The 27,808-nt window shown below is 39.6% G+C and overlaps 1 protein-coding gene across 7 annotated transcripts in view; it reads right to left on the bottom strand.

Annotated features, from left to right (window-relative positions):
- ERICH1 (glutamate rich 1) overlaps positions 1–27,808 on the bottom strand; it is a 96,977-nt gene that overhangs the window by 47,180 nt on the left and 21,989 nt on the right. For 6 of the 7 annotated variants that reach the window (XM_039568384.1, XM_039568386.1, XM_039568385.1 and 3 more), the window contains exon 3: positions 18,563–18,697. The exons of the other annotated variant lie outside the window; for it this stretch is intronic. In XM_039568384.1, coding sequence (XP_039424318.1) covers positions 18,563–18,697 — 135 coding nt within the window. The remainder of the gene's footprint in view (positions 1–18,562; positions 18,698–27,808) is intronic. 7 annotated transcript variants of the gene reach the window in all.

The raw sequence follows: 27,808 nt of genomic DNA, 5'->3' as shown, positions 1-27,808 counted from the left end.
CATTATGCATAATTTTATTTAAACAAGAAAATGAAAAAAAAAGTTTCTTCATTTTACTCATATAGAACAAATAAGAGACTTCTTGTAGGTTCCAGGCACAAGCTCGTCCCCAATATTATAAGTCAGCTACATGAAGTAAAGATGCTGGATTTAGATGCAAGGAACATAGGCTCAAGAATAATTTTTCAATTTGCTTAAGCAGTAACAGTTTCCTTAATTTTAATTAATTAACAAACACAAGGCTGGTGAAAAAAAAAAATCATTGCAAAAGCAAATGTTCTGCTGGAGTCACAGACTATAGCTTCATTTGGCCTTTTTCACCTTGAGAATGCACAAATTTTTACAGCTGACTAGATAGTGCAGGCTAGTTAAGCAGGTAACATAAAGAGATCTGTGTGCTTCTGTAAGAAATATATATTACATGATTGCTGCTGTTCCTATCTGTACAAACTATCCAACTGCTTTTACACTATACTATTATTACTCTCATGGCTGTATCACACGCTATACATAAAGCACATGAAAAGTTATTGCATATGTATCAACCTGAGTATCCTCTGTGGAGTACAGGTCACCAAAACTGCCTCCTTGAAAAGTAACGTTTATGTTTTATAAAGACTCCTGTATGGCTGTTCACTATACGAAAAAGCGCTTTTTTAAAATCAAAACCAAACCAAACCACCAAAACCAATGCACTATGTTCTATACAAGTCCTAAAAATCAAGGGGTTTATGCACCGCTCAGCTCTGTTTTGATTTTTTCCAAAGGATATGCAAAATAAATGATGAGAACGTGGGACGTTTTCTTATACACCAGTGAAGAGCAAAAAGAAAGCAGGACAGATCTGATCAAAATCTACTTATTTAAACCAAAAATAAAGTCCAAGAAGTCTGTAGTAAGGTTATGAGCTACCTGCACATCTTATTCGCAAATTCAAGATTCTTAAGGCTTCACTGGAATGCTGCGTTTGAAATCACAAGCAATGGTTGTTCAGTTCTGCCCCTGATTCCTTCATAACATTACATACATGTAATCAAAACTGTTGCCAAGTTGCCATTCACTGACCTCTGTGAAAGCAGGACTGGGAATGGGGGCCCTCTGGATGGACACAGCGGATGCCTGGCTCTGTGGTGTTGGCTACTTCTCTGGCTGGGCAGCATTAAGGGAAACTGTAGCTGATATTTTATTACTCATTCCTCCCACAAGGAGATACATGCTAATCAGGATTTTACGTAAGATTCATTTCTGCCATTATCTTACACTGTAGCAGGTAGAGAGAACTTCCACTGTACTAACAAGTATGGTGACACAAAAAGTTGGCAGAAGATCACCAGAGAATAGGCTGCAAACAGCTCAAAATAATTCAGCACTTTCCATTTACTTGGCTTTTAACATAAGCATTTCACTGCAAGCAAGTTTAAGTGTACAAAATTACTGCCATTAAAAGAAAAGGTATAAAAAAAGGGAAGCATAAAAACCTTGTAAATACATTTGAACTAACAGATATATAATACACAATGGAAGTTTATATAGCTTGTAATGTAACTACTAGAGGCACTTCAATTTAATAGAATTTATATATTACTATAATAATGTATTTAATAGAACAAAAATGCCAGAGTTAGAGTGAAAAGGAAAAGCATTGTAGGCCACTATAGAACACATTCAAATAATACAATCATTGTACTTTTACTTAGATATTTTTCTGCATATGTACAAGTTCTTTTTGCCAGAAGAACATGCAACACTATCTCTAAAGCTTTTGCTGAAGTTCTCTGTAAAAGTACATATGGTTTTATACTAAACAAAGTGTGAAGATTATTTTCAAATGCTAACGTGTCTAATTATTAGTGAATGTTGTATACCATTATGATTTCTAGATACATGTCAAACAGAATACTGCAACAGATTTTTTCCTTGAGATTACTGAATTATGCATCTAAATTACATGTAATCAACACTATTTTACAATTTGAAATTAGAAACACACACACATAAATAACATGAAATAAGGAAACACTGGATATTGTATTTGATAATCTTTCATTTTTCCTTGATATATTCTCCTTGCCCTTCAGAGGAAAAAAAAGAATCTCCATCCAAAGCTGTGTATTTAGCATTGAAGGCTCCACCCATCAATAACATATTCAAGATTATGGTACCAACATTTAGTTGAGCAGCATTTCAGAACTGCCTATGAGTACTTATTTTACCATGTACCTGTATGCCCAAAACCAATCATGGGCAATGGTAGTAAAAGAATCACTGAAGAGCAGAGAAAAATAACAAATGGGGTATCAGAAAACATGGAGGGGGAGAAACTCCCAAAATTAAACCCCAAAAGCCTGAGAAACAGTAATGGAGTGTATTGGGTTTGCATGGCCAGGTTTTGGTAGCAGGGGTGCTACAGGGGTGGATTCTGTGAGCTGCTACCAGAAGCTTCCTCCATGTCCAGCAGAGCCAATGCCAGACAGCTCCAGGATGGATGTGCCCCCGGCCAAGGCTGGGCCAATTAGAAATGATGGTAACACCTCTGGGATAACACATTTAAGAAGAATTGAAAAAAGTTATTGCACAGCTGTAATTGCAGCCAGAGAAGAGCGGTTTGAGAACATGTGAGAGGAACAGCTCTGCAGACACCAGGGTCAGTGCAGAAGGAGGGCAGGAGGTGCTCCAGGCACCAGAGCTGAGATTCCCCTGCAGCCCGTGGTGCAGCCCATGGTGAGAAAGCTGTGTCCCTGCAGCCCATGGAGGATCACAGGGATGCAGAGATCCACCTGCAGCCCATGAGCGAGACCCATACTGGAGCAGGTGGATGCCTGAGAGGAGGTTGTGAACCCGTGGGAGGCCCAGGCTTGAGCAGGCTCCTGGCAGGGACCTGCAGACCTTGTGGAGAAAGGAACCCACGCTGGAGCAGGTTTGCTGGTGGGATTTGTGAGCCTGTGGGAGACCCGTGCTGGAATAGGCTGTGCCTGAAGGACTGAGGCCGTAGTGGAGGACTGTTACCTGTGGGAGAGACTCATACTGGAGAAGTTCATGGTCAAGTATCTTCTGTGGGGGGAACCCCAGGCTGGAGCAGGGGAAGGACTCCTCTCCCTGAGCAGCAGGAGAAACAACCTGTGATGAACTGACCAGAAACCCCATTCCTCATCTCCCTATCCCCCTCTGGGGAGGAGGTAGAGTTGAGAAGGAGGGAGAGGTGGGGCGAAGATGTTTTAAGGTCTATTTTTACTTCTCATTATCCTGCTCTGATTTTTTAAATAATAAATTCAAATACTATCCTCTAATTTTGAGAATGTTTTGCCTATGACAGTATTTGATGAGTGATCTCTCCTGGTACTTACCTCAACCTATGAACTCTTCACTGTATTTTCTCTCCCCTATCCAGGTGCAGAGGGGAGCAAGAGAAAGGCTTTGGTGGGTGTCTGGAATCCAGCCAGGGTCAGCCCACTATATGGAGGTAAATGCAAGATTTTCATTGGCAAGTACCACAAAGCAGAAGGATGCCAAAAAAATCTGGCATTTTTTTTCAGGAGGAGAAAAGCTGGCAAAAAATCACAAAATTAAATATATATCCTGAGATGGAAGTGGAAGAGCTCTATCACTGGTTTATTACATTAAGTCTTCCCACTTATCCTAAGGCTATGTATTTTTATTTCTTAAGGAGCTGTAACAGATTAGTATTTCTCTCCTCTACAGTGTTCACCTATATACTAAATAAAGTACTGAACAAAGAATCAATAATTTCTTTTCTCTGGCAGAAGAACAAGAAGGATAGACATTATGTTCTTTTCAGTAAAAATGCCACAGTTCAGCTAAGGTATTTAACTGCCATGTAAAAGCTACCATAATATTCACTCCCCTTTCTGGGCTCACATAAAAAGAGAGGCTCCTCCAAACAGAAAATTTGATCCTAGACAGACTTTATTATCATCACGTACTGTAATATCACTAGGTGTCTCACTCTTCTAATTATTCAAGCAGTTTAGTATTCTCATATGCTTCAGTGAAGAGGTGGAAAAAAACCCCCTCAGATCTATGCACAAATGTGTTGTACTGCAGCAGTTCAGGGTATGAAGTGTTACAGACCTGCAGAGCAGCCCTGGAGCCTGCAGCAGCTGCTGCCTCTGTGCTGATCTATCAGCACTGGCTCAATATCAACCACATTACTATATGCAGGTTTTTTCTCATGTCTTTATATGTTTGGGCTTCCACAGCAGAATCATTACTATTTTACATAGTTTGTGATATGAGAAGTGCCTTGATCTGAGCATTCAATAAAGTTGGATCCTCTGAGGAATGACTCGTAATAAAGGTGCACACTTAATTCTGCTACCTTGTCTAAAAGTTAATGGAGAACTGATCTAAATTTGTCAGCTACAAACTAAGGTTTTTAGTACACTGAATGAAGGCTGGAAAAGAATATGTGCCATAATTGAGCACTAAGAACTCCTTAAGATGTCTTCACTGTATTTGCTGCTTCCTCTGGAAAGCTAGCTGAGTAACTAGACACACAGTTCCTGTATTTATTAATAGCCACTTCCCATAAAGTTTCACAGCAAACTGGATTTTATCAATTGACTGTTGTATGCTGTTGGGGTTCCTCCCCCCTGCCATGTGGTCCTGGGAGAGGGGCCCCGGGGTAGAGGCAGGGCCTATGGGGTTTCCCTGCCCCCCGGTCAGCCTCGTTCCCCACTGGTTGTTTTGTGTTCCCCTGCCCGGGAAGGACCCTCTGGTCCCGTGATTGTTCAGTTCTTGGCCAAGTCGCTGACCAGGCAGCTGGAAAAATAAACATCTCGGAAAATATTTACCAAGAATCGGTCTTTTCCACAGGCCTCGTTGTCTGATACACGTGTTGCAAGAATCCCCACTGCAACAAATGGTGGGAGAATGCTGGCAAGACATCGATCCCTTGGGACAGTGACTGTGATTTGTGAGGAAACTCCGGATTTCTTTTCTTGTTTTTGTTTTGCTGTTCCATCTCTAAACTATGAAGGAACCATGGAAAGACTCTTGGCTCTCCAAGTCGCATATGGAAATTTATCTTGATTCAAGATTCTTGAACAACGATATGTAAATTTTAGCTTAATTCAAGCTCAAAAGGAACTGAAACACATCCTGGCATAGTTGTTTAAGAACTTTGAACTTTGTCTACGTTTCTTGGGACTTGATTCTTACCAAAGACTTTTGGAAGACAGTTAACTTCTGAGTCAAAATAATGCCGATGGAAGAATATTTTCGTGATTACTATTTAATTACCGAGACTGTTGAGCAATGTCAGCTGTGTCCTGGCGAAGGGAAGCCTGGCGCAGGGACCGTGTGGCCCAGGCCACATGGACCAAGCCCTCTCCGAGCAGCAGCGAGGCAGTTCCCGCGCGTGGGTGGGCCGGCGCGAGCTGCAGTGTCAGCAGCAGAACCAGGCGTGGCAGGAGCGGCACGACCCGGCGGTGCCCGCCCGGCCCCGCACAGCGCGTGGTGGAGCGAGCCCCGTGAATACTCGACCGAGAGGGGCGGCGCGCGGGCGGTGGCCGGTGGCAGAGCGGAGCCGCGCCCAGCCGAAAGACGCGCTGGAGCCGGGCACAGGGGGGTTGTCGCTTGGGGGCCCGGCTGAGACGTGGGCACGGCGCCAGGCAGCGGCAGCGCAGCTGCGACCAGAGGCAGCAGAGGCGGCGGTGCGCAAGGAGCTGAGCGGCGCGGCCCGGCCCAGCCCGCGCGGCCCCGAATGTGACCCTGGGAAGTCGAAACCCTGAGGCGAGAGCGCACAGGCACGAGCAGCCCTGACGGCCCTGGCAGCACCCGCAGTTCCAACATGGGAGCGAGCGAAAACGAAAGTGAAACCAGGAACACAGCGAGACAGAAAACAGCAGGAACTCGGAAAAAAGAAAAAATCATTGTAGCTAAGGTTTTAGGAATAGTAAAATGGTATAATGTTAAACAAAATTATGGTTTTATAACAAGATGTGACAACCAGGAAGACATATTCGTGCATCGTACTGCCATTAAGAAAAATAACCCCAAAAATATATATCCCAAGCTTAGGAGATGGGGAAGTTGTACAATTTGATATAGTGCAAGGAAAGAAGGGTTTACAAGCAGCAAATGTTACTGGACCTGGAGGTATTCCAGTCAAAGGCAGCCGTTATGCACAAAATTATAAACAATATCCATCCCAGCAGCTTCCCTACCCGCAACCTACTTTCCCCTTTTATGCTATATCCAATATGAATCCTTTCCTAAGTTTACCCCATCCCCAGTTTATCCCTAATCTGTTTTTCACCCCATGGCTTCCCTATACAATTCCATTTCCCTACAATTCCTCTCTGATGCCGAGGGGGGGATGAAAAGGGGAAGGGAAGAAATTAACTACTTTTGTTTAGAGTTCCAACAGGTACAAATGGAAGAAACTCTCTCCTGCCTCAGTTTCCCCACAAAGCATGCCCGCAGAGTCCTGTCTCCCTTCTGCTGACTCAGAAGGGTGGCTTGTTTTGTTTTGAAACTGTTCTTGTTATCTCATGTTTATCCAGTTGTTTTCAATGTTAAGTTTTAAATCTCTTTTTATTAAAAATAAACGGGTGAAATGTTGGGGTTCCTCCCCCCTGCCATGTGGTGCTGGGAGAGGGGCCCTGGGGCAGAGACACGGGGTTTCCCTGCCCCTGGTCAGCCTCGTTCCCTACTGGTTGTTCTGTGTTCCCCTGCGTGGGCAAGGACTCTCGGGTCCCGTGCTTGTTCAGTTCTTGGCCAAGTCGCCGACCAGGCAGCTGGAAAAATAAACATCTCTGAAAATATCTACCAAGAATCAGTCCATATATTCTTTTCCACGGGCCTCGTTGTCTGATACATATGTTGCAAGAATCCCCATTGCAACAGTACGCCTTTGTCATTTTTGAAAATTTATCTTACACATTGTTTCATAATGGGAATAACAAAGCATTCTATATGGGAGAAGACATGCAGTAGACAGTATTAGCTTTTAACTTTTCATCTTCAGACAGACAGTGACCTCAAAAATTGGATAGAGCTCTTTATTTGTCCAGACTGACAAAAGATGTGCCCATTTCTAAGTACTCAAGAAATGCTGATATACTACTCCAATAGAGTGCATACCTAAATGTAAAAAGACTGGAATGGTTTGTGAAAACACTGCAAACCTAAGCCATCCAGATAAGAAAGTACCTAAATTGAATTTAAGACAGAAGCAGGAAAGGAATTAAGCTCATTGTGCATTAAAGATGCACCTTTTTTATTAAATGTGTGTTAGGCTCTCCTTAAGGTGTGTCAACCATTACAGTTCCACTATATTTCAGAGTTTTGCATCTAGCTAACCTATTATTCAAGCTACCAAAACAAATGTTTTATCTAACATTATATCTGGCATTGTGATAGCGCAATGGCTATTTGCCAGTGAAAAGAAAATGAACAAAATAAATTTAGTGTTGTGGTTAGCTGTGCGAGGATGCTGATATCCAGTTCAGTGTTACACTCACACCGTGGTCCTGTTCCAAAACCACCACCACCACCACCACATCCACTGAGAGTAATGTACTAAACAGATTTGAATGGCAGAACTTGTTTCTAGCAGTCAGGACTTTAGGGCACATGATATTTTTCATCCCGTTCTACACACCTTAAAGCTGGACTTATCAGAAAATTAGCTTATGTTACATTCTCTCAATGTTCCTAACATTTATGAATTCAGCTTTTAAATACTCTTTTTTTTAAAAAAAGCAAGTGAAGAAACCTTTCAGTCATGTTCATTCATTTAGATCAGTGAAAAATTGGTATCATCATCCTAACAAAGCAAAAATAGTTGCCTAAAACTGTTTCTGTGCTCTGTCCCACTCTCTCCACAGCAAGATGCAGAGAGAGTTTGTTGGGTGAGATATAAGTAAGTCCTTTCAAAATATCATCCATGCACCCAGAAACAAAGAGCTTTGAGGTCACCCAGTTCTTACAGTATAGTACAGAAGCAGGCAGAACACATGAATTCACACAAAACTTCACCTGTCATTAGACCAGCTACACCAAGATCGGACATTCAAAGCTATTGTTTAAAGTATCTGCACCAAGGGAAGAAGTGTCAGATGCTGGCACTGTCCCACAAGTCAGTGAAAGCCTGTTGCCCATGTTCCCCACTAAACCCCTGCAGAGCGGAGCCCACAGCTAACTGCAAACTAGCAGAATCAGTCATGTCAGTACAGCTGTGCTGGTTATTCCAGCCCAGAGGACCAGCACATTCAGATTTCAGGAGACGAGTCCGTGAGATGCAGCACTATCAGCTGCATAGAGCCACAGGTGCAGCTGCTGGAAGGAATTTGCTTTCTGTCAGGAGAGACTGCCTATTGGCCCTAATGCCTCCTCCACACCTGCGACGGCTGAAGCAGCTGGGAAATGGAACTATTGGTACAGAGATGCAGCAGCTTTGTTCAATCATAAGCTGCTCAGAGCAACCGGGGATCCTTGGAATGCACTTCAGATTGCCTGTACTGCAATTTGGCTAGATTACAGCAATACATTTGTGTACACTGGTATTTTTGTCTTCTGCTACAGCAATATGCATTTTTCTCAGCCCTCCACAGATCGCTGGAAAGAAAGCAGGTGAGTGAGGCTGATGCACGGCATGGGCAACACACACCCTGTAATTCTGAACCACCCTGAGCCTACAGTGAAGGCAGGAGCTTTCTTTCTCTCCAACAATCTACAATACAGAAGGCTCTGATAGAGTATGCCCTGTTCGTGATTTGAACTCTACTTATGAGCCAATTTCTGCTTACAGGAATAAAATGGAAGGAAAATAGAACGAAGCTATCAAAATTATTTAGCAAAACTACCACGAATGGAAGACTGATGAAAGATGATTTTCATAGCTTCCTTGGCACAGGTTACAGTTGTACTGGGGGTTGTTCAGTACTTCCAAACTTTGCAGAGGGCAGTAATCAAAGGCAAAGGATATGAGATCAAGAAATTTCCCCAGTGGAGACTGAATTGAGACAAGCTACTGGAAGCTATATCAATGTGTGGCTGTTAAGCCTACAAATTGCCATAAACTACTACTGCTATTAAAAAAAACCCCAGTAAAATGCAATCATGAGATAGGCCTGATTCTGACTTTCAACATTAGACAGCAGCATTTTCTATATGTCATAGAAAATACTTGCAGAAAGCTGTTTAAGAAAAAAAGACATGGCTAATACTACACACATTTTTTTTACTGTCTTCATTTTCCTTGTCCACTCAGCCACACTGAGTCCCTTCATGTTAGAAACAAGCTTTCTACTCTGTTTTTACAGTGTCCAGAGTATTTAAACACCAAGTTAATATGAATGCAGAAAAGCATTTTATTCTTACAAAAGGCTCTTCCCCTGCTCCATATTTTATTTTCAATTTGAAAATTGAAAATAGTGCATTGAAACAAGTCTTAGAGTAACATGGACCCTCACAGCAAGAGGATGAACCAGGGCCACACCTAATACTCAACAAGTGTGTTGTCTGTCAGTGGATACTTGGGTCTTAACATGTAGGACAGCAACATTTTGCTGTAGCTCAACACCAACAGGTTCACAGGCAATAGCAGAGCAGTGGAGGTTAGAATTTTGCATGCAATCAACTGTACAGATAATAACCAAAATGAAAATATCATGTGATCAGAAATATCCCAAGACCTACAAACCAATTAAATTTCCTGCTTTAACATGTGATGAACTACAATTCAGAACCACAAAGCACTTGCAGACAGAGACCCAGATGTCTGCTGCCTTTCTCCTTCATCCTGCCCCATACTGACTTTACCCTGCCACTCCATGAAGATTTAACTACAAAAGCTTAGGTCTTGATTATGTTTTCATTATGAAACAAGGTGAAAGTAGTCAAGCACTGTCAGATTTCCAAAGTGTTGGGTGTCTGCTCAAATGAGGCAGCAATTCTAACAGTGTTGGCTTTTTTGCTGGGATCTAAAGAGGTTGTTGGTGCTGTTCTCTATTTCTTTTCCTTTCCCATCAGGTCCTTACTGTCACTATGACAACAGGAAGCCAGTAACACAGTTGCAAGGGAGGAGAAAGGGGGAGCATATTCCAGCTAAAAGGAGTGAAGTGACTCAGCTGGTAGGGAGAAAGAAGGGAAAAATGATGTGCAGTAGCAAAAGAGGAGAAAATAGAAAGCCACAGTGCCTCTTCTTTCTCTGAGATGCCTCTATTATAGAACAAGATGCTCAACAAAAATGTTTGTCTTCGTTGTAATTTGAAATAAAACAAAAATCAAGAAAAAAAAATTCAGAGATAATGGGCCAAGTTCCCTCTCCTTTTACTACACATACTTGTCACCTGACTACAGAAGCTACTTTAATCAAGTTACTTTCAGACTTACGGACATGTAACAAGAAGAGAATCAGTTTGAAACACCAATTGTAACACATACAAGTAACAAAAGCTGAAGGTCAAAAAACTATCACAGAAAGTGAAGGTAATGATGAGAGTCAACATGTCTCATGCACTTGTTGGTGAATTCTTACTCTGCTTAAGCACACATCTCTCCTCTGGGATCCAGCCCAGCATTCTCTTTACTTTGTTAAAATATAAAGGAAAAAACTAGGTGTATTGGGTTTGCATGGCCAGGTTTTTGGTGGTGGGACTGGGCTACAGGGGTAGCCTCCGTGAGAAGCTGCCAGAAGCTTCCCCAGTGTCCACCAGAGCCAATAGCTGGTGGATCTGAGGATGGACGTGCCCTGGCCAAGGCTGGGTCAATCAGAAATAGTGGTAATGCCTCTGTGATAACACAGTTAAGAAGAAATTAAAACAACAGAGTTGTTGCACAGGCGTAATTGTGGCCAGAGAAGGGCGGGATGAGAACATGCGAGAAGAAAACTCTGCAGACACCAGGGTCAGTGCAGAAGGAGGGGGAGGAGGTGCTCCAGGCACCAGAGCTGAGATTCCCCTGCAGCCCATAGTGAAGACCATGGTGAGGCAGCTGTGCCCCTGCAGCCCATGGAGATCCACCCACAGCCCATGGAGGAGCCCCACACCAGAGCAGGTGGATGCCTGAGAGGAGGTTGTGAGCCTGTGGGAGACCTGTGGAGAGAGGGGCCCTGTTCCCAGGCTAAACCAGCCTGTCCTTGGAGGATTGCACCCCGTGGAAGAGTGACCCACACTGAAGCATTCTGAGGGGAGCTGTTGCCCATGGGATGGACTCATGTAGCAGCAATTCACAGAGAACTGTTGCTTGTGAGATGGACTCACATTAGAGAAGTTTGTGTACTTCATATCTCTACTTCAAGCCCATTCTGCCCGTGACAGTATTCGGTGAGTGATCTCTCTCAGATCTTATCTCAAGCCATGAACCCTTTATGAAATTTTCTCTCCCCTGTCCAGCTGCAGAGGGGAGAGAGTGAGTGGCTTTGGTAGGTGTTTGGCATCCAGCCAGCATCAACCCACTTCACTAGGATGAGGGGTACGTTGTTTTCTGCACTACAGAAACATATAGGAATGAAAGCTTATTTCAAAGGTAAATTTTTGTTATTGAAATACTTGAGGCTTTTTCAGAAGCATGCAGAAACTAATACAGCATCTAAACATGTACTTTATTTACAGTTATAAAAATATAAATAAAGGATCTTTAATAAACCATTAACAATGCAACCATGGCTAAAGTAAAGCATTACCAGTGTATCACATTACCATGCATTCTTTTCTCCTTAATATGTTTTCAGCATTTGCACCCTTTCCTAACACCCCACACAAATTTGAGCTAAATATCTAGGGCAGAATTCTTTGCCATCTGGCTTCCAAAGCCATTTTCCAGAGGGTTTTTTGGGAGTTTGGGTGGGGGAAGGAGGGTGGTTTGTTTGTTTTGATGGGGTCTACCGACAATCTTAGAAACTATCATGAGAAACACTGAAGACTTCAGTGACTGTACCATGCATTCTACAGTAGACCCATATTCTTGTGACTATATTGGCTTCAGCAGAGGTAAATAGTTAACAGATAGTGGTAGTTAGAAATGACTGGTTTCTACACTGTGCATAAACCTAAATTAGTGATTCCTCCTTACAGCTTCAATTGATAGCCCAGTCCTGTGTTTAAAACCCTTAGTGGACAGCAGTGAGTTTCTTGGTAAATTCCACACGCATCTTCAGGAGTTTCAGACTTGTTTGCTATGAAATCAAGAGAAGTAATTACTCCATTCTAGCTGGCTGCTTGACAGAGCACGGAATTTGCCTGTAACACTGCTCCAGGACACTGGTAGCCTGGACATGTTTTCCTCTAAGTGCCTGCCCACGCTACACCTTAAACATTTATAATTTGTATCACATTCAGTACACTAGAAATATTTCCATGAAGATGGGATCACACTAGTAAGCTTTTGCAACGCAAAAGTATATCAGCAGGCATCTTCTTTAAAGCATACACTTAATTCTCTAAATTTCAGTATAATAAAAGTTAAACACATAACCAGAATTCCTGACAACTCTTAAATCAGGTGTCACTTTAAAAAGGATATCTTCTCCTGTTCAGATAGAAAAGGAATTAAAAATTTTCCAAAGCAGTATTAGAGAAGTTCATTTAGGTCTTCCTTAACTTTTAATATAATCCCAGTGATGCAATCAACCCATAACGATGTCAGTGTAAATACAAACATTACTGAATCTAGATTTTTGGTTCTTTAAAAAATTAAGCCAGATTTAACAAATGATTAAATACTTTACCTGAACTTTGAAAATAAAAATGATCTTACTCAATTTCAGAAAGAAAACTGCAGTGGTTTTATCTGTTAAGGAATGTCATTGCACCTATCAACAAATACAAGGACTGCCAAGTCCAATATCCAAGATATTGAAGGAAATGACATCTGAAGTACAGAATTCTCTAGCTATAGCTGTCCTACATCTCTATTTCTTTGTGGCATCTTTCATTGTAACTGATTCCAAAATGTCAAGAGAACTTAGGTTGAAGAAGAAACAGGCTGTAGAGAAGAAAGTTCCTTAACCTCACAGACATCTCTTCTTCTAAGTTATTGATTAATCTATGAACACCACAACATTTTGAAAAAGCTTATAGTAACAGCCTCAACACAGGTGTCATCGTTGCTACAGTTTGCTTTCTGATGATGGCATACACATGAGAATTCCTGAAGCTGTTGATGGCTCAGAAAAATGTGCCATTCACAAACTGGAAGCGATACATTAATTTCTGCAAGGACAAAGCTAAACTACAGAATGTTATCACCTGTAATTTTATCATGCAAAAATATATTGTTTTAATACTAAAAAGTGACATCCAAACTCGCAGAGAATTTAAAACAGAACACCCAAAATTAACTAGGGGAATTCATCAATAAAAATTAAAACAAAACAAAACAAAAAACCACCAAAAACCCCAAAAAAACTTAGCCTAACTATTAGAAATACAAAGAGCTCAAACTACCGTATAATCACTGCTCCTTCCTTGCTGAATTATTGAAACCAACTTTTTAAAGTAGTAACTCCTTCACAAATAAGTTTTCAACCTGCAAGTCCATGCCACCCTTACTAGAAAAGGAAAGACCCATGCTAACAAAGTTAAGAAACAAAGAGAAGTGAACCTCAAAGTAAGAGTTATAGAAGAAGATGAAAGCAGAATAGTAAAACGTTTTTTTTCAGCAAGTTGTAAAAAAAATCTACACATCTGTATATCAATCCCATTCACTTATTTATGCTACAATTTTAAATATGATTTGGTGCATCTGTGTTGCAAAAACCTGACTATTATACTAAGTTAAGAGCTGTACTGTAGCATCTTTCATTATTCAGGCATAATTAATGAAGTAATAAATTAGATAGGATTTTTGTTCATAAAAATCCTTTAATAGATTTCTTATTCTATTAAAAAGAAATGAACAAAACTGGAAAGAATTTTATTATATTTAGTTTGCAAATGCAGAATCCTTACTCTGAAACTGCCACAATTCCCTGAATTTGTCTTGTTATAAGCCTTGGGTATTCTCACAGAAGTTGCCACAAGACTCTGGACAGTCAATGCAGGCGCAGCTGACAGAAGGCACTGTAAGACAACCTGATTCACAGGAGGTTTTTTCATAGCTTTTTCTCTCAAATATAACATTCAGAAAAGCAATTGTAAATGTTGTTAAACTCCTTTGTTTTCAAGTGAAGTTGAGTTTATTTCATGTTGAGTTTTTTTCCTGAACTCTTTTATTTAAAAGAAGTAATAGCATTGAATACTGTTAAACATTTTGACTTACAGTTAAGAAGCCCTACACAAAAAATATTTATTGTAATATCACTGAGATAACTGTACACATGAATGAAATGATGTGGAATGAGAAGCAGAAGAATTTTTTAATGAACTATTTCTTGAAACTTTTGTCTACTGTCACACCCTCTGATTAATTTGAAAACATATCTAAACCACTGATACATTATTAGTTTCTTCAAAGGTACAGAAACACAAATACTACATGCAATCATAGAGTTTATATTCTTAAAAAGATGCTGTGAAAAGGGTGATACCTAAAAGAGCTACAAATGTGACTTGAGGATTGAAGTAAATATCTTAGAGCAATACACAAGTGAACCTGTTTAATCAAAAAAATTGATGGTGACTTGATTACTGTGCTTCTTTGTGGGAAGAAGATATTGCTTAATAAAGGCCCTTCATTTTGATGGAGGGAGGCAGAAGAAAGCAATTTTCAAGGGTTTTTATTTAATGAAATAGAGTGAGACCAATCAACTGGTAGCGCTAGAAAGTAGTGGAGCCCCTGTGACATCTTTGAAATGTGGACAGCTTTTTTTGTTCGGTCTGGTTTCCTTTAAGTGCAAAGTGCTGAGCTCAACATGGGGTAAGACCTCTGCAACGGGTACAGAAGATTAAATTACACGGTCTAATGACTCCTCTGGTTTGAAGGCTACAAAAAGATTCATAATGTTGGAGTTTCACAACTGGTGCTACCTACCAGCAAAAAAAGTTTTCTGCTGAACTTAGCCGCTTAAAACATATTATTCTCTTGGTGTGCTAAGTGTGTCAGTTCTGTAATGTATCACATTCCCAACAATTGCCAAGAATATTAGTCAACATATAATTCATAGTAGCATCTCCTTAAAAACAAATATAAGCTTAAGCACAATTAAGTCTTCCTGAAATGGCTGCCTTTAAGTGAATCAAGACACTGCAGACAGGTAAGAGGCTACCTGAATTCTTCCCCCCCTTTTGTTCAGAAGCTATTCTGGACAACATTGATTTCATCCTGACAGTATCAACCATAATGGAACTAGCAGTTTAAACAATAATAATAATGGACAAACCCAAACGTATTTTAGAGCTGACAAGAAATTATTTTATAATTTTAATTAACTTCAACTTTTAAACAAATTCTCAAAAACAGTTGATGTTGAAATACATATTTTAGTGACTGAATATTTCATTCTTCTAGACTAATTTAACATAATGAAATGTCAGCCATGGCACATCTATTCCTCTTAACGATCTTGTTTTACTAATTCAGATAGACTCATATTTGGTTTTCTTAATTTATTGAGAGGACATAGCAAATCACAGTGACATATAACTGAAAAATTTAAATCCTAAAATAAGAGTCATATTATTTTCATCAGACAAGTTTGATAAACAATGAAATTATTTTTTGAGTCAGATTTCTTTTTGTTGAATTTCCACATCATTAATTTCCCTTAGTTCTGGGCCAAAAGGCTAGAAAAGGATAGCACAGGAACCTTTTCTTACTCAGTACATAAACAACATGCTCAATTTTTTAGGAAATACAGTGGAAGATTACCTGTTGCCATACAGAATATATCATATAGATAGTATGAGGATTAAAACAATGCATGCACCAGATCTCAACTTCACCTTATGGAGCTGGTCCTTTGGGAATACCTGGGACAATTCTAAACATAATAGATTTATTTAATACATATAAAATATTTGTACATACAGTCATACATGCGCCCTCTTTTTCCTTCAGTGTCAAAGGCTCTCATTTGAGCTTTCCTTTATCCCTTCAAAAAATATCTAAATAAGGGATATATAACTAAATCTATGTGAGGAAACTAAGTAATCCATGGTGTGATTGCTTAAGATGTTCCTTTTATATTTTATGAACACTGCCTGAAATCACAGACTTCATCCTGCAATAGATTTTATGTGTATGCTTAAATGACATACACAAGTAAAATTAACCATGTCCCTCAACCTTGCAAGATTAGTACAGATCTCCAATTCTGCAATCGTTATTTAGACAAAACAAATAATAAGGGTCTAAGCTGCAGCAAGAAAGATCTAGCATTAAAGGGTAGTGAAACACTAGAGCAAGTAAAAAAGGGCATGTAAGAAAAATCTCCCTATAAAGGTTTTAAAAAAATTATTAGGCAAATACCTGGCAAGAATGACGTCTATAGTCAAACCTACCTTGCAAGGAGAATCACAGATTAAAAACCTTCACTTCAAACTTATTTTTTCTTGATTTCATGACAAAGTGCAAAGCCAAATAACAAACCAATCCAAAAATAAGTCTCCCAAAATTCCAGATCCTATGTTAACTGTCGAAAAAGTGGCTAAAACCCCAAACTTACTCTTCTTGAACAGTGGAACTGGGATCAGCTAACAGAGTTCTCCATCCAACAGTCAATACTGTCACTAAGCAACATCAAAACTCTACTTACTGCTATCATGGTTGAGTACATTTGGTCTGAAATACTAAAGGAAAAGATTAAATCTACAAAATGAGCAAGTAAAGGCATTGTTCAATATTCTATCCACTGTAAAACCAGGCAGGTATTTATATGACTCTAAAAAGAGGCAACATAACTCTATCTTAAATTCTGTTCTGCTTAACTGCTTTGCAATATATCAACATCTAATACACACCATACATAATCTGATTTATTCACAGATTTTAAACAGCAGCTGAGTACATTTGCCACAAAAGTTCCATGCTATTGTCTTAATAAGGATGTATATCAGCTGCAGCAGTGTTTAGCCTGTATGCTAGTGTTTTATTTAAAAGCAACTTAAGTCCCTGTAGAAAACTGAATTTACCTACAAAGTATTATGACACTTCATTTAGTCTTGTCAGCAAAACACAGAAGATGAAGAAGCATCCCTCTAATATCTGAAAGAAAAGTACATGAAATAATAAACAGAAATTATATGGCATGGAAGGAGAGACAAGGTGCTTCAAGATCAGAATAAGCATCTTGGATCTGACATGTTGGGAAAGAGAAACCCAGTGAACTGTCCAAAGACGGCTCTGCAACTGAACAAAGTTAAGGGTAGCCTAGAAACAGCTTCTGGATTCCAAACACAAATCCTATCTAACTGAGAAGAACACAACCTAGAAGCTCTAAATTAAAACATCCTTCCATTCATAATCCAAAAACTATTAAGATCTACTCTTATGTTACTCTGATGAAGGTACTTCTTTGTCACTCAAAAATGGTCTTTAAACCATTGCACACCAAGGACGAACATTCCTTATATGCCATCAGTCACACCTTATTTTGCTTCAGTTCCTTGACCTACTTTGATAGCTTTACTTGTATTCAGATTCTGACTGGAGCTCAGAACAGACCACAGACCCAATTTCCAAGCTGAAAATTCCCCCCTGTGGGTACTGTTTGCAAAGGCAAGCAGAATTTGCCTTTCTATATCAGCAAGTTATATCTCAGGTTTTCCTTGCATTTAAGGCATCTCCAGGCTGAAACTGATACTGTAGTTTAATAACTGCTCCTTATCAGGTATTTTACTTCAGCTGCCTTACCTGGGTATCTTCTTTGCTGTAGAATGTCCCTAGCGGCCAATGACAGTGATACACAATTTTGGACAAACATACATCCACAGGAACATAGCAATTGAAAAAACTAAATTCATTTGTCTTGTCTAAACTTGGGACTTCTTTCTAAAGACAGAATCAACTGAATTCTGGCAATGTCATTCAGAAAACTGTGTATTTAACTGAGGTCAATTTAGAAATCACTTTACAGATTCTGTGCTCCTTTTCTTGTATCCTTTGACAACATCAAATATTGTTTCTGAAGTTACATGGTCACAGTTTCTCATCAGAAAGTCTCTCAACACTAAAGGATTGATATCTCCCCTCTACCAACTCCAGTGATGAATATCTGTTCTGAGAGAGACAAATTTGAAAGGTTGTTAAGCCTTTACCCAATTCCTCAGAAAATCAAGAGTAGACTTAGTAAAACAGCTTTATCTAACATTTATTCTTAAAAAAAATATGACTGTTAGCAGGCATAATAGGAATATACATGTCATTTGAGTGGGAGGAGCTAAAGACTTTTTCCTCAGTTAGATTCCATCTAACTTCAGTAAGATCTGTGGCACTGCATGGCTATCACCAAATGTTGAATCTAGTCTAGAAACCCGAAACGATGGAAATGAACCCACAGGGATGTACATCCTCCTTTTGCTTATGTTGCAAAACAGTGACACCCACTGGCAGCAACAGTTTAAATACCTCACTGTTGCAGTCTGGATCTACTTGATAAGAGCTGCTAAGAAGTTTCCCTAGAGAAAAATTCATCACAGTAACAACCATACAAACTTACCTGTTGAGTCAGCACTACTGCCTGAGTTTTCAGAAACTACATTACTAAGAGCATCTGGAGTAACTGCAACATAACCCTCTGGAGGAAGATCCACTGTGTAAATTCTTCTTGGAGACGTAACTGTATCATCACTGCCTACAAAACAAAATCCAAAGTATCTGGCTCAATATCAGTCTCACTACAGATTTTCTCAAATGTTTTCCCAACTATAGCAATAAGTGATCTCGAAAATCCTTACAGAGGGTCAGGTGTAGAATACTGAAATTATCCTATGACCAACAGAACTGTACCAAATTTCGTAGCATCTACAAATAAACAAATACTCCATGGGTTAGTTCTTTACACCAGAAGCATTTTTTTTCCATTGTATCAGGCAAATCTTCTCCCCTGTCTTCAGAAGAAGCTTCCACTTACAGCGATATTTTAAGAGAGGCTCTAAACATTCTTCCCCATTCAGCATGAGCAGACACTATTTCTCTAAGAACTGCTTCACAAAAGATGGAAGGATGGATGGATGGATGGACGGAGAGATACAAGATTATTATGAAGTGACAGAAGCAAGAGAAAAAGAACCACAAAACTGTGGTTTGCCCATTTGCAGATTTTTTAAACCACAGTCTACGCTTCCCTAAAGGGTGCAAAGATAAAGGGAGTGAGTTTGAAAGTCATACTTGACCAAGCCTCAGCAGTGCCTGCCCAAGAGAATTCACCTCCTCATCCCGTTCTACCTCTTTCTGGGACAAGAAGCGCAGTGCCAAGGGCCACCTTTCCAACTATTTCATTGCATAGGAAACTACTTGTGGTGATGGCAGCAGTGTGTTTTTGTATGATTTCTTTCCCCTTTGAAAGGTATTTAAAAACACATGCAAGAGCAGCAGTAGAAACTTCTCATTTGTTCACCAGACAAGAAGTGACAGAGACACCATCTCTACTCCACTTACATAAAACCAGACGGAATTTCTGGGCAGAGCAGTGACAACAACAGAGATCAACCACAGTGAGTAAAAAGCCCAGGATGTCTGGGTGTCTCCAGATGTTGCAATGTAGTTTTAGATGGCTCAGTGTGGTTTTTTTTTAAATTTTGGATTGTTGGGTTTTTTTTTAGTTGTGTTTGTAGTTGTTTTGTTGGGTTTTTCAACACTCAGACAGCTCCATAAGTCAGCAGAGACACAGCACTAGCCATCCCTTCTTGGGGGCAATGTGTCCCTTTAAAACACAGACAGAGCTGTTAAAATGATATACAATAAAAACATTTTTGGCACCTTAATACCACCTTAAAAACCTCCTTACACCACAAGCATGTTAGAAGATCCCAGATGATCCAAGTCTATCACCGAGGTGCAGCTATGTGCAACTACAGTTGGACTAATTCCTAAATATTTAAAATGCAGTTGTGTCTGATAGATCCCCAACAAGAATTACTTCTATATTTCTAAAACGAAATTTAACTATGCACTGACATTTCTCACACAGCCTACTTCAAAGACGATACAGTACATTTCTGAACGTTCAAAGTACTTCTGAAAACACCACAGCTGTTGTCATCATGAGGGAATAAATTTCTTTTGAAAACACATTAGAATATTACTGTTTTTTTCTTGAACAAGCCAGAAAATTTTCCAGTAAGTATTGATGACACTTACTTTAAGGGATAATAAAGGGAAAGAAATAAATAATTCAGAAAGATGAAGAGCAACTATGCAGTTTGGAAAAAACCAATTAAAAATTAACATGGAACAATTCTTCAGCAGATCCTTTCCATGCAGATGATGCCAAATCTTTGAACTGGCAGTACTTGCATTGACTTTTTTCCCCCCATCCAGGTTGTTTAATGATGAAGTGCTAATTAATGACAGTTTTAAATTACAAGGATGTATAAATGTTTGAGCTCCCTTCTGAAGGATTTCAAGTTTCCCCTTTTTTTCCATTTTTATTTAGGTTTTGTAAAACAAAGATAATCAGGGAAACATTAAACCTAATTTACAACCGTCTTGAAAAACTCAAATCCTTTAATCATAAAAGCAGTAGCTATATTGGGACAATAACCTCCCAGACAAAATAGTTAAACATAACAGAATGTGAGGAACCATCTGTAACACACATCCTACAAAGAACAACAGTAACAATTCTTACTATGGAAATGAATGATGACTCAAAATTTTTTAGTTTTACCTCTTTAAATGGGAGTCTCTAAATTACGTATTTATTGACACCAGATGCATCTTTAAGAAGTTTGCAAGCTCATAAATCAAGCATTAGTCTTTGCTAATCCTATGCAAGTGTGTCAAATCAAACTGTTACCATATCTACATCTGGATTTTTGCAGTCTGGGGCCAGAGTCTCCCTGGGCCAAAGAGAGATGGGTTGGTAATAAAGTCAAACATTGCTGCAAAGCAAATGGCTGAGCTTATAAAACTGTGAAATAAAGAGGGTTTTTTGCTTAACAAAAGCAATCAGACACTAGAGATGTTAAAGAACGCTCCCCTTTTACTAGTTAAAAGTCATGAATCCCACTTCTGAAGTTTTATTTTATAGAAAAAAAAAGCCCCAACAGCTAAAGGTCATTTACAATGCCCAAAAAACAGCACACATTACTCTTTAAGGCAAACCAAGAATACAGAGTAAATGTTTTGAAACTATTTGTCTTCTATTCATGATCCCCACACAGAGACACATCGCATGTAACTCAGCCATGTGCACCCAGTAGGGAAAAGCATCTACACCATGCCACTACCAACATTACACCTCCAAGCATGTCAGTTGCTTGTCCAGCTACGTTATCTCTTGCTATCCTACTACAAACAAGTATCGGATCTTTTTAGAGGGAGCTGAAGGTAAAGTTTCCAGCCATATAAAATTGTCAACTTCCCAGTCAGTCATCATCTCAGGTAGGCACTGTATTTTAAGTTTATTCTTCAGCATCTTTAAACTATCCCCTACTTGTAGCTCAGAATGGTGGTACATAACACTAGCATGGTTTCCAGACTGCCTGAACACAAAGCACACTTAGGCTCAGACAGACTCATGACAGACAGATGCATGGCCAGAGCACGTTTGGATAGCCTTGGTCCTTTGCTTGCTGTAAGACTAAACCCTGGACAGAGAGACTGAATCACTTCTGGGTTCTGCGGTGTGTTGGCCCTGGCTAGCAGCCAAACACCCAGCCAGATACTCACTCACTCTCCCCTCAGGAGGCTGAGGGTGGTGTTCATAGTGGGGTGAACAGGACTGAGAGAGCTCGCAGGTCAACAGCAAGGAGAACTTTTCCTCACTGGCTCTTTTCACTCCCAACTTTGCTCCTTCCTATTTCCTCTCACTGCAGGTTACACCCAGTTCCTTCAGAAAGATGGAGCAGTGCAAGGTGGTGGGGGGGACAATGCTTAAAGCCTCTGCTGATCCTTTCTTTACCCCCACAGGAGTTTTCTGTGGGCTGCCATCCTGTAGGAACATTTACTCAACAACAGAGTACCTTCTCCTCCTCTGACCCTAGGGTTTCCACTCTTGCCACTCCTTTTAGTTCCCTCCTGTCTTGGGATTGTTTTCTCCTTTCTTAAAGAAGCTTCCTCCAGGGTGCCCCTGCCTCAGCTGTGGGCTCGGCTGTGCCCTGTGGTGGGTGGGCTGGAACTGGCTGTGTCCAGTACAGGGCATCCGCAGCCTCCCCTCACAGAAGTCCCACTGCCAGTGACTGGACACCAGCACCCTGTACAGTTTTGCAATCAGACAAAAACTTTGTCTTACCCATGAAGCACTTCTCTGCAACTCAGAAAGCTTTGATAACTCACCCAAGTTAAGTTCCCATAGGGCAGAACTCTTAAGAGCAAACAGAGGACCCAAGTCAAGCTAGAAAATCCTGCAGCTCCCCCTGCCAAACAACTCTAAGTTAGCCCAATCTTACCAATATTGTGATCTTTTTCACAAAATTACGCCTTGGAAACAGCCAGTTACCACTTCTCCAAATAGATGGAAAGAGTTTGTCCCCGAAAACAGGTCTTTATGGAAAAGCACAGTGTCCTAGTTCTGGCCAGGGCAGTTAATTATTTTTCACAGTAGCCAGGTGCAGTGGCACATGCCTGTAAGTCACAGCTGCTGGGGAGGCTGAACCCACTGGAAAGCTTGATCCAGGAGTTCCGGGCTGCCCTGTGCTGTGCCCAGAGGACATGGCCAAGACACCAGTGCTACTCAGTACCACCTTAGTTCCAGGGGCTGGGAAAAAGGGACTCTCGCTTCCAAGAAGAAAGGTGCTCCTTTCCAGTCACAGGGAATTCGTGTCAGGCAGAGGAGCTGTCTGCCATTGTTTTTCAGTGTCCTGGGCTGGGGTAAGCATTTTGCATGTAAATCATCCTCTCTTTGTACATTTTTGTAATTAGCATTGTTGATGTTAATGTTTGTTTTTTTATCTCATTGCTGTTTCCAGTAAACTATTCTTATCTTGACCTATGATCTCTGCCTTTTGTCTCACACTGGAGAAGGGGAGGGGAGCAGCTGGTGGTTTTCCTTTTAGTGAGCATACTTACTAAATTTGAGAGTACCATTCCTAAATCATCATACACAGGAAATGAGGAATTGATGCTGGATCAAATACAAGGTCTGAGTAGTTCAGTCTCATACCTTCTACAAAAGTCATTACTGGTAGTAGGCATTTTCTGTGTGGTGTTACAGTAGATACGACCTGGACAAAAATAAGGCTTGAATGAGGTCTGTTATTTCCCTTAAAAATTTTGTATTAAAGTATGATTTTACTTATTATGTAAGCTAGAACATGACCCTGTTATAGCTATTCCTCATTTTTATTGCATACAAGTGAGACTATGGCCCCAAACTGACAATTCCCGAGGCACATATAACACACCTCGTTATCTGTACACAGTAACTTTCCCCTTCATTAACTAGCAAGACAAGCATCTATAAAGACAGCACACACAAATCCTGGGCAAGAGTTGTCTCCTTCAGAAACCTTCAAAAACTGAAGTGTACCAAAGGTGATATCAGTGACTAACTGTACACACCTTGAGTGCCCTCCTGAACTGTAGTACTGAAAAAGAAATACTTTTCCAGTTGATCAATGTGAAGACATCAAAATATTCTTCAAGAGTATAAACAAATCCAGTGAACCCAAACACCCACCCGTTCCCCAATATATACTCATTTTCGTTCAGATAACATCCAAGTTCCTGAACATCAAGTTATTTCAGTCTGCCATGATAAGGTACATTAAAGTAACCGCAGGGACATGAGGTGTTACATTATGTACAACCTCGGTTCCCAGGCTGACTTTACATAGGCTTGTTTTCCAGTCTCACATCAACACACACTAGAGTGCTTTCCACAAAGACAGAAGCTTTTAGCTCAAGTAGTCTTCTGTGCAATCGGAAAGTACAGTCCTTTTCCTTGGAGGGCAAAATTCCTACTGCTTGACTGCAGTCTTCAGCAGGATTCTCTCCCTCAATACTAGGGAAGTTACACTGGATGGAAAAAACAAAAACAACAGACCCTACCAGTCACTATAGACTCTACCAGTCACTACTGGTCATCTACTTTACTCAAATGATAACCATTGCACAACAACACACAACAGTGGAAATGCTGTGTTTCTTTGCTGGGTGACTGGAATAGTCGATGAATTATTTCTGTAGAAATTCACCACTGCAGGTAGAAACCTGCCTTTCAAAATTATGGAGAGGTACTATAGTTTACTATTACAGTCCTAATTCCTTTAGCTTGTTTTAAGACCTCATTATCCTTACTTTATTGGAATAAACAAGGGGAGACACTCAAACCACTTCTTGGCAGAAAAATGAGATATATATTCCTTCCAAAGATTCTTCATCTTTTTCTAAACAAACAAAAATACAAGTTTTCTGAATTACTTTTGGATATCAAATTATCTCAAATACATTGTTATTGCTGTCATATATTTTATTAGCACCAATACATGTAACAGAATGCTGAAAAGGTTTTTGCTCCTGCAAAGTTCAGAATTTTTAAATTTTATAATTCTGAAGATGCCTGCTATTCTTTATGGAAGGACAAATTTCCCTGTTTGCCAAGTAAAATGTCAAAGTTTATAGATCTACTTTAAATTGCACAATTACATACATTCACACAATAAAGTGATAAAAGAAAAAGTTCTTATAATTAAAGATACATGTTGTCCTCTTGCTCAGAAAATCCTTAAGCAGCAGCTGTTGGAGAACACTGTGGGGAAGCAGTACAATTCACTTATTTAATTTCAATCCTATTTTTTATAATACGATTGGTCACAACATATTAGTGCAGACAGCAGCACTGAATTTTCTGATTGACCTTAATTTCTAATACTTTATTCAGTTATGTTTACACAAAAACAAGTCCACTATCCTTTGATATTCAGGCAAACCATGTTTTCACTTCATTCCTAGGGTATTATTTTTTAGAATCCTAGCCATATTACAGAAGACTGCTCCCAGTTCTCAGGGTGTATACTATTTGTGCCTGGAAGCATGTTGAAAGTCAAGCCAGTTCATTACAACTTCCCTTCTGACACTTTATATTCCCAGAAGTCCTTCACATCATTGAAAAGAGAAAGTCTAGATTACAGAGGATACTAGGCTAGAGCACTGAAAGAAGAAAACAAAACGAGAAAATCCTCAGAAGTACTTCCTCATCATGGTGTTTTCCTCCAGCCTGACAAAAAACAAAAACTTCAGAAGGAAATGCAGGTCAATAAAGACACACCCATTTTACAAGGACCAAAGTCGGGATGGGAAATTCATAAAAAACAAGGAATAAGAGAGCTCAAATTTATTTCCCTCACTGCTTCCCACATGTACACTCTTAGATTTAGTTTATTTTTTAGACATGTAGAAAGGCTGTATTATAGCTCATTTTATTGGAGACAGCACTTACCATTATAACTCAGCTTCAGTTTCACTACATTAGGAATGGCAGACATTCCTTGTCACAAAGAAAAAACTTACAACAAAATTACAATTTCTTCTTACTCTTGTTCTCACTCATTATCTGGGGAAGATGTTTTTGCTTTTTACCTATGAAGCACTAAAATATCTACATTCTCTTGCAAAAAGTAAGGAAAACTAAGCACAATACAAAGTGAGAGTGAAGCATGGAATCACCACTGATCGAGGAAACCAAGACACAGAACACTTCTCAGCGGTGGATCTGACTACTGGCAGACGGCGGAATTAAGATTTTGCTGTTTTTTGTTTTGTGAAAGTTGAATATAGGAAGTAATGATGAAACAAACTATACAGCTAAATGGTATATGTGTCCCATATATGCCCTGGTATATGACTATATGCAATATTTTGATTAGATGTCTAAGAATTCTAGCTGTATAAACAGGAACACAAAGCTATCTTAATGTTATGCTAGTACCCAGCTCAATTATTTCTCCTGCTGCAGATATTATTTGTTCACCACACTTTTCAAAAGCCAAATATATCCCTGTCAGTCAATCCTTTAAAAAAAAAATAAATGCAACAACATTGAATCTAAAAGGCCACATCTAAGTTGCAATTACTGAATTATTGTCACTGACGAAGTGATTATGTCATTACTGGAACTTACCTCAAACAAGACCAGAAAATAAATAGATGCGCTTGTAAGAGTAAAAGCAAACAAAATTTAAGATTTTAAAGCCTTTGCCCCTCTAAACTCACATTTTCTATTCCATAACTAGAAGTTATTGGTAATAGTCCATTCTTACTTGCATAAAAAATAATGCAAAGCACAAAAAATTATGGAAAATTATTTGCTCAGAACATAGTTCAGTACTAAGCTTACACTATACACATTTCCACTTTTCAAATAATTGTTAGAGGGTAGAGTTGATAGGAAACCCAAGTAGAAAGTAAGGTTCTGTAACAGCAGAAAACATGAGATTTGACTCTGAATAACTGTGATTTTGACAATAGCATCTTAAGTAATAAACTCCCCAGTGTAAACTGGAGCAGGAGTGGTGTCTCACACAACCTTTTTGTCATCAATGCATCAAAAATTATTTCAAACAGGGAGTCAAGGTGGACAGTGGGAATGCTACACACAATTATTATGCTGCAGTTCGATTCAATTTAGTACAATCAGCCATTCTCAAGGTGAACAAGGCTACTTTATCAAGTTCTTAAACAAGTTATTTTTCCATTTACTTTACCAAGATAATTAGTTTTCCTGCAGTTGTCTAGTTTGGGTTTAGAGCTTGTTAACACTTAGAGCTAAAGCTGGCACTGTCTTCCCTACTTAAGCAACCCCTATATACTGTTAGATGAGCTACCTGTTAAATTGCTTTGGGGTCTCACAGAGGCCAGCAGCTCTCCCTATAGCAGCTAAGGTGTTGGAAATGAGCACATAGAAGAGAAGAATGAGTTAACATAATATACATAAGAAAACTGGAAAAGGAAGGAATCTGTCAACCAGCAGCAAACAACTCCAAAACCCACAAAAACATTGCTAGAGAAACTGAAGACTGAACAACAGAACTGTTTCTGTCACAAACAGAAGTTACAGATACTATACATGCAGCCCACTCAGTATGAACAGAGAAAGGAGGGGTTTTTGTTTGTTTGTGGTGTTTGGGTTGGTTGGGTTTTGGAATTTTTTTCCCTTCTCCCCTAAATCCCAGATTTCTACATTCCCCTAAAGCATGTAGCTATATTGGCTTGTAAAGCTGGCTGGGCACCATTTCTACCACAGCCACCAGAGGCTGGTATCTTCAGCCAAATACTCTACTCCTGGATACATCTATCCCATTTGCACAGCATAATGGCACTGTAATATACCATGTAATGAGAAAATTTTTAAACCCTTGAGAGAAGACTCTATGAGTGTGTGACAACACTTTATTGTATAATAATTATAATCTCCATTGCTCTTTAGCTTATTCACAATAGACAGCTTTTCAAAGTAATTAACTAAAGCAAAGCTGAATTGTTTAACAAGTCTCTAAAGTTGATTATTGCATTGAGTACTGCTAGAATTTAATTTCTCAACCATAAGCACTTCATCAACTTGATCAACTAAAAGGCATATTTTTAGACAAGTTTTGTCTTCTAGGCATTTCTGTCACTAGCTTAAGTTTTCTGCAGTAGAATGGCTGCAGGAAGACAGGATTAGTATGAGGAAGAACAGAGTCCTGGTGTTCTAGTGATGATTTAAATGCAGTACACTGTCAGCATCAATAACTTCAGTGGAACAAATAAGAAGGAGAACACAAAATAATCACACAGCTGCACTGAATTTTGACATGAATTC

This window comes from Corvus cornix, chromosome 3 (assembly GCF_000738735.6).
Source record: "Corvus cornix cornix isolate S_Up_H32 chromosome 3, ASM73873v5, whole genome shotgun sequence".
Taxonomy (NCBI): Eukaryota; Metazoa; Chordata; class Aves; order Passeriformes; family Corvidae; genus Corvus; species Corvus cornix.
This window is presented reverse-complemented; position numbering and strand designations above follow the sequence as displayed.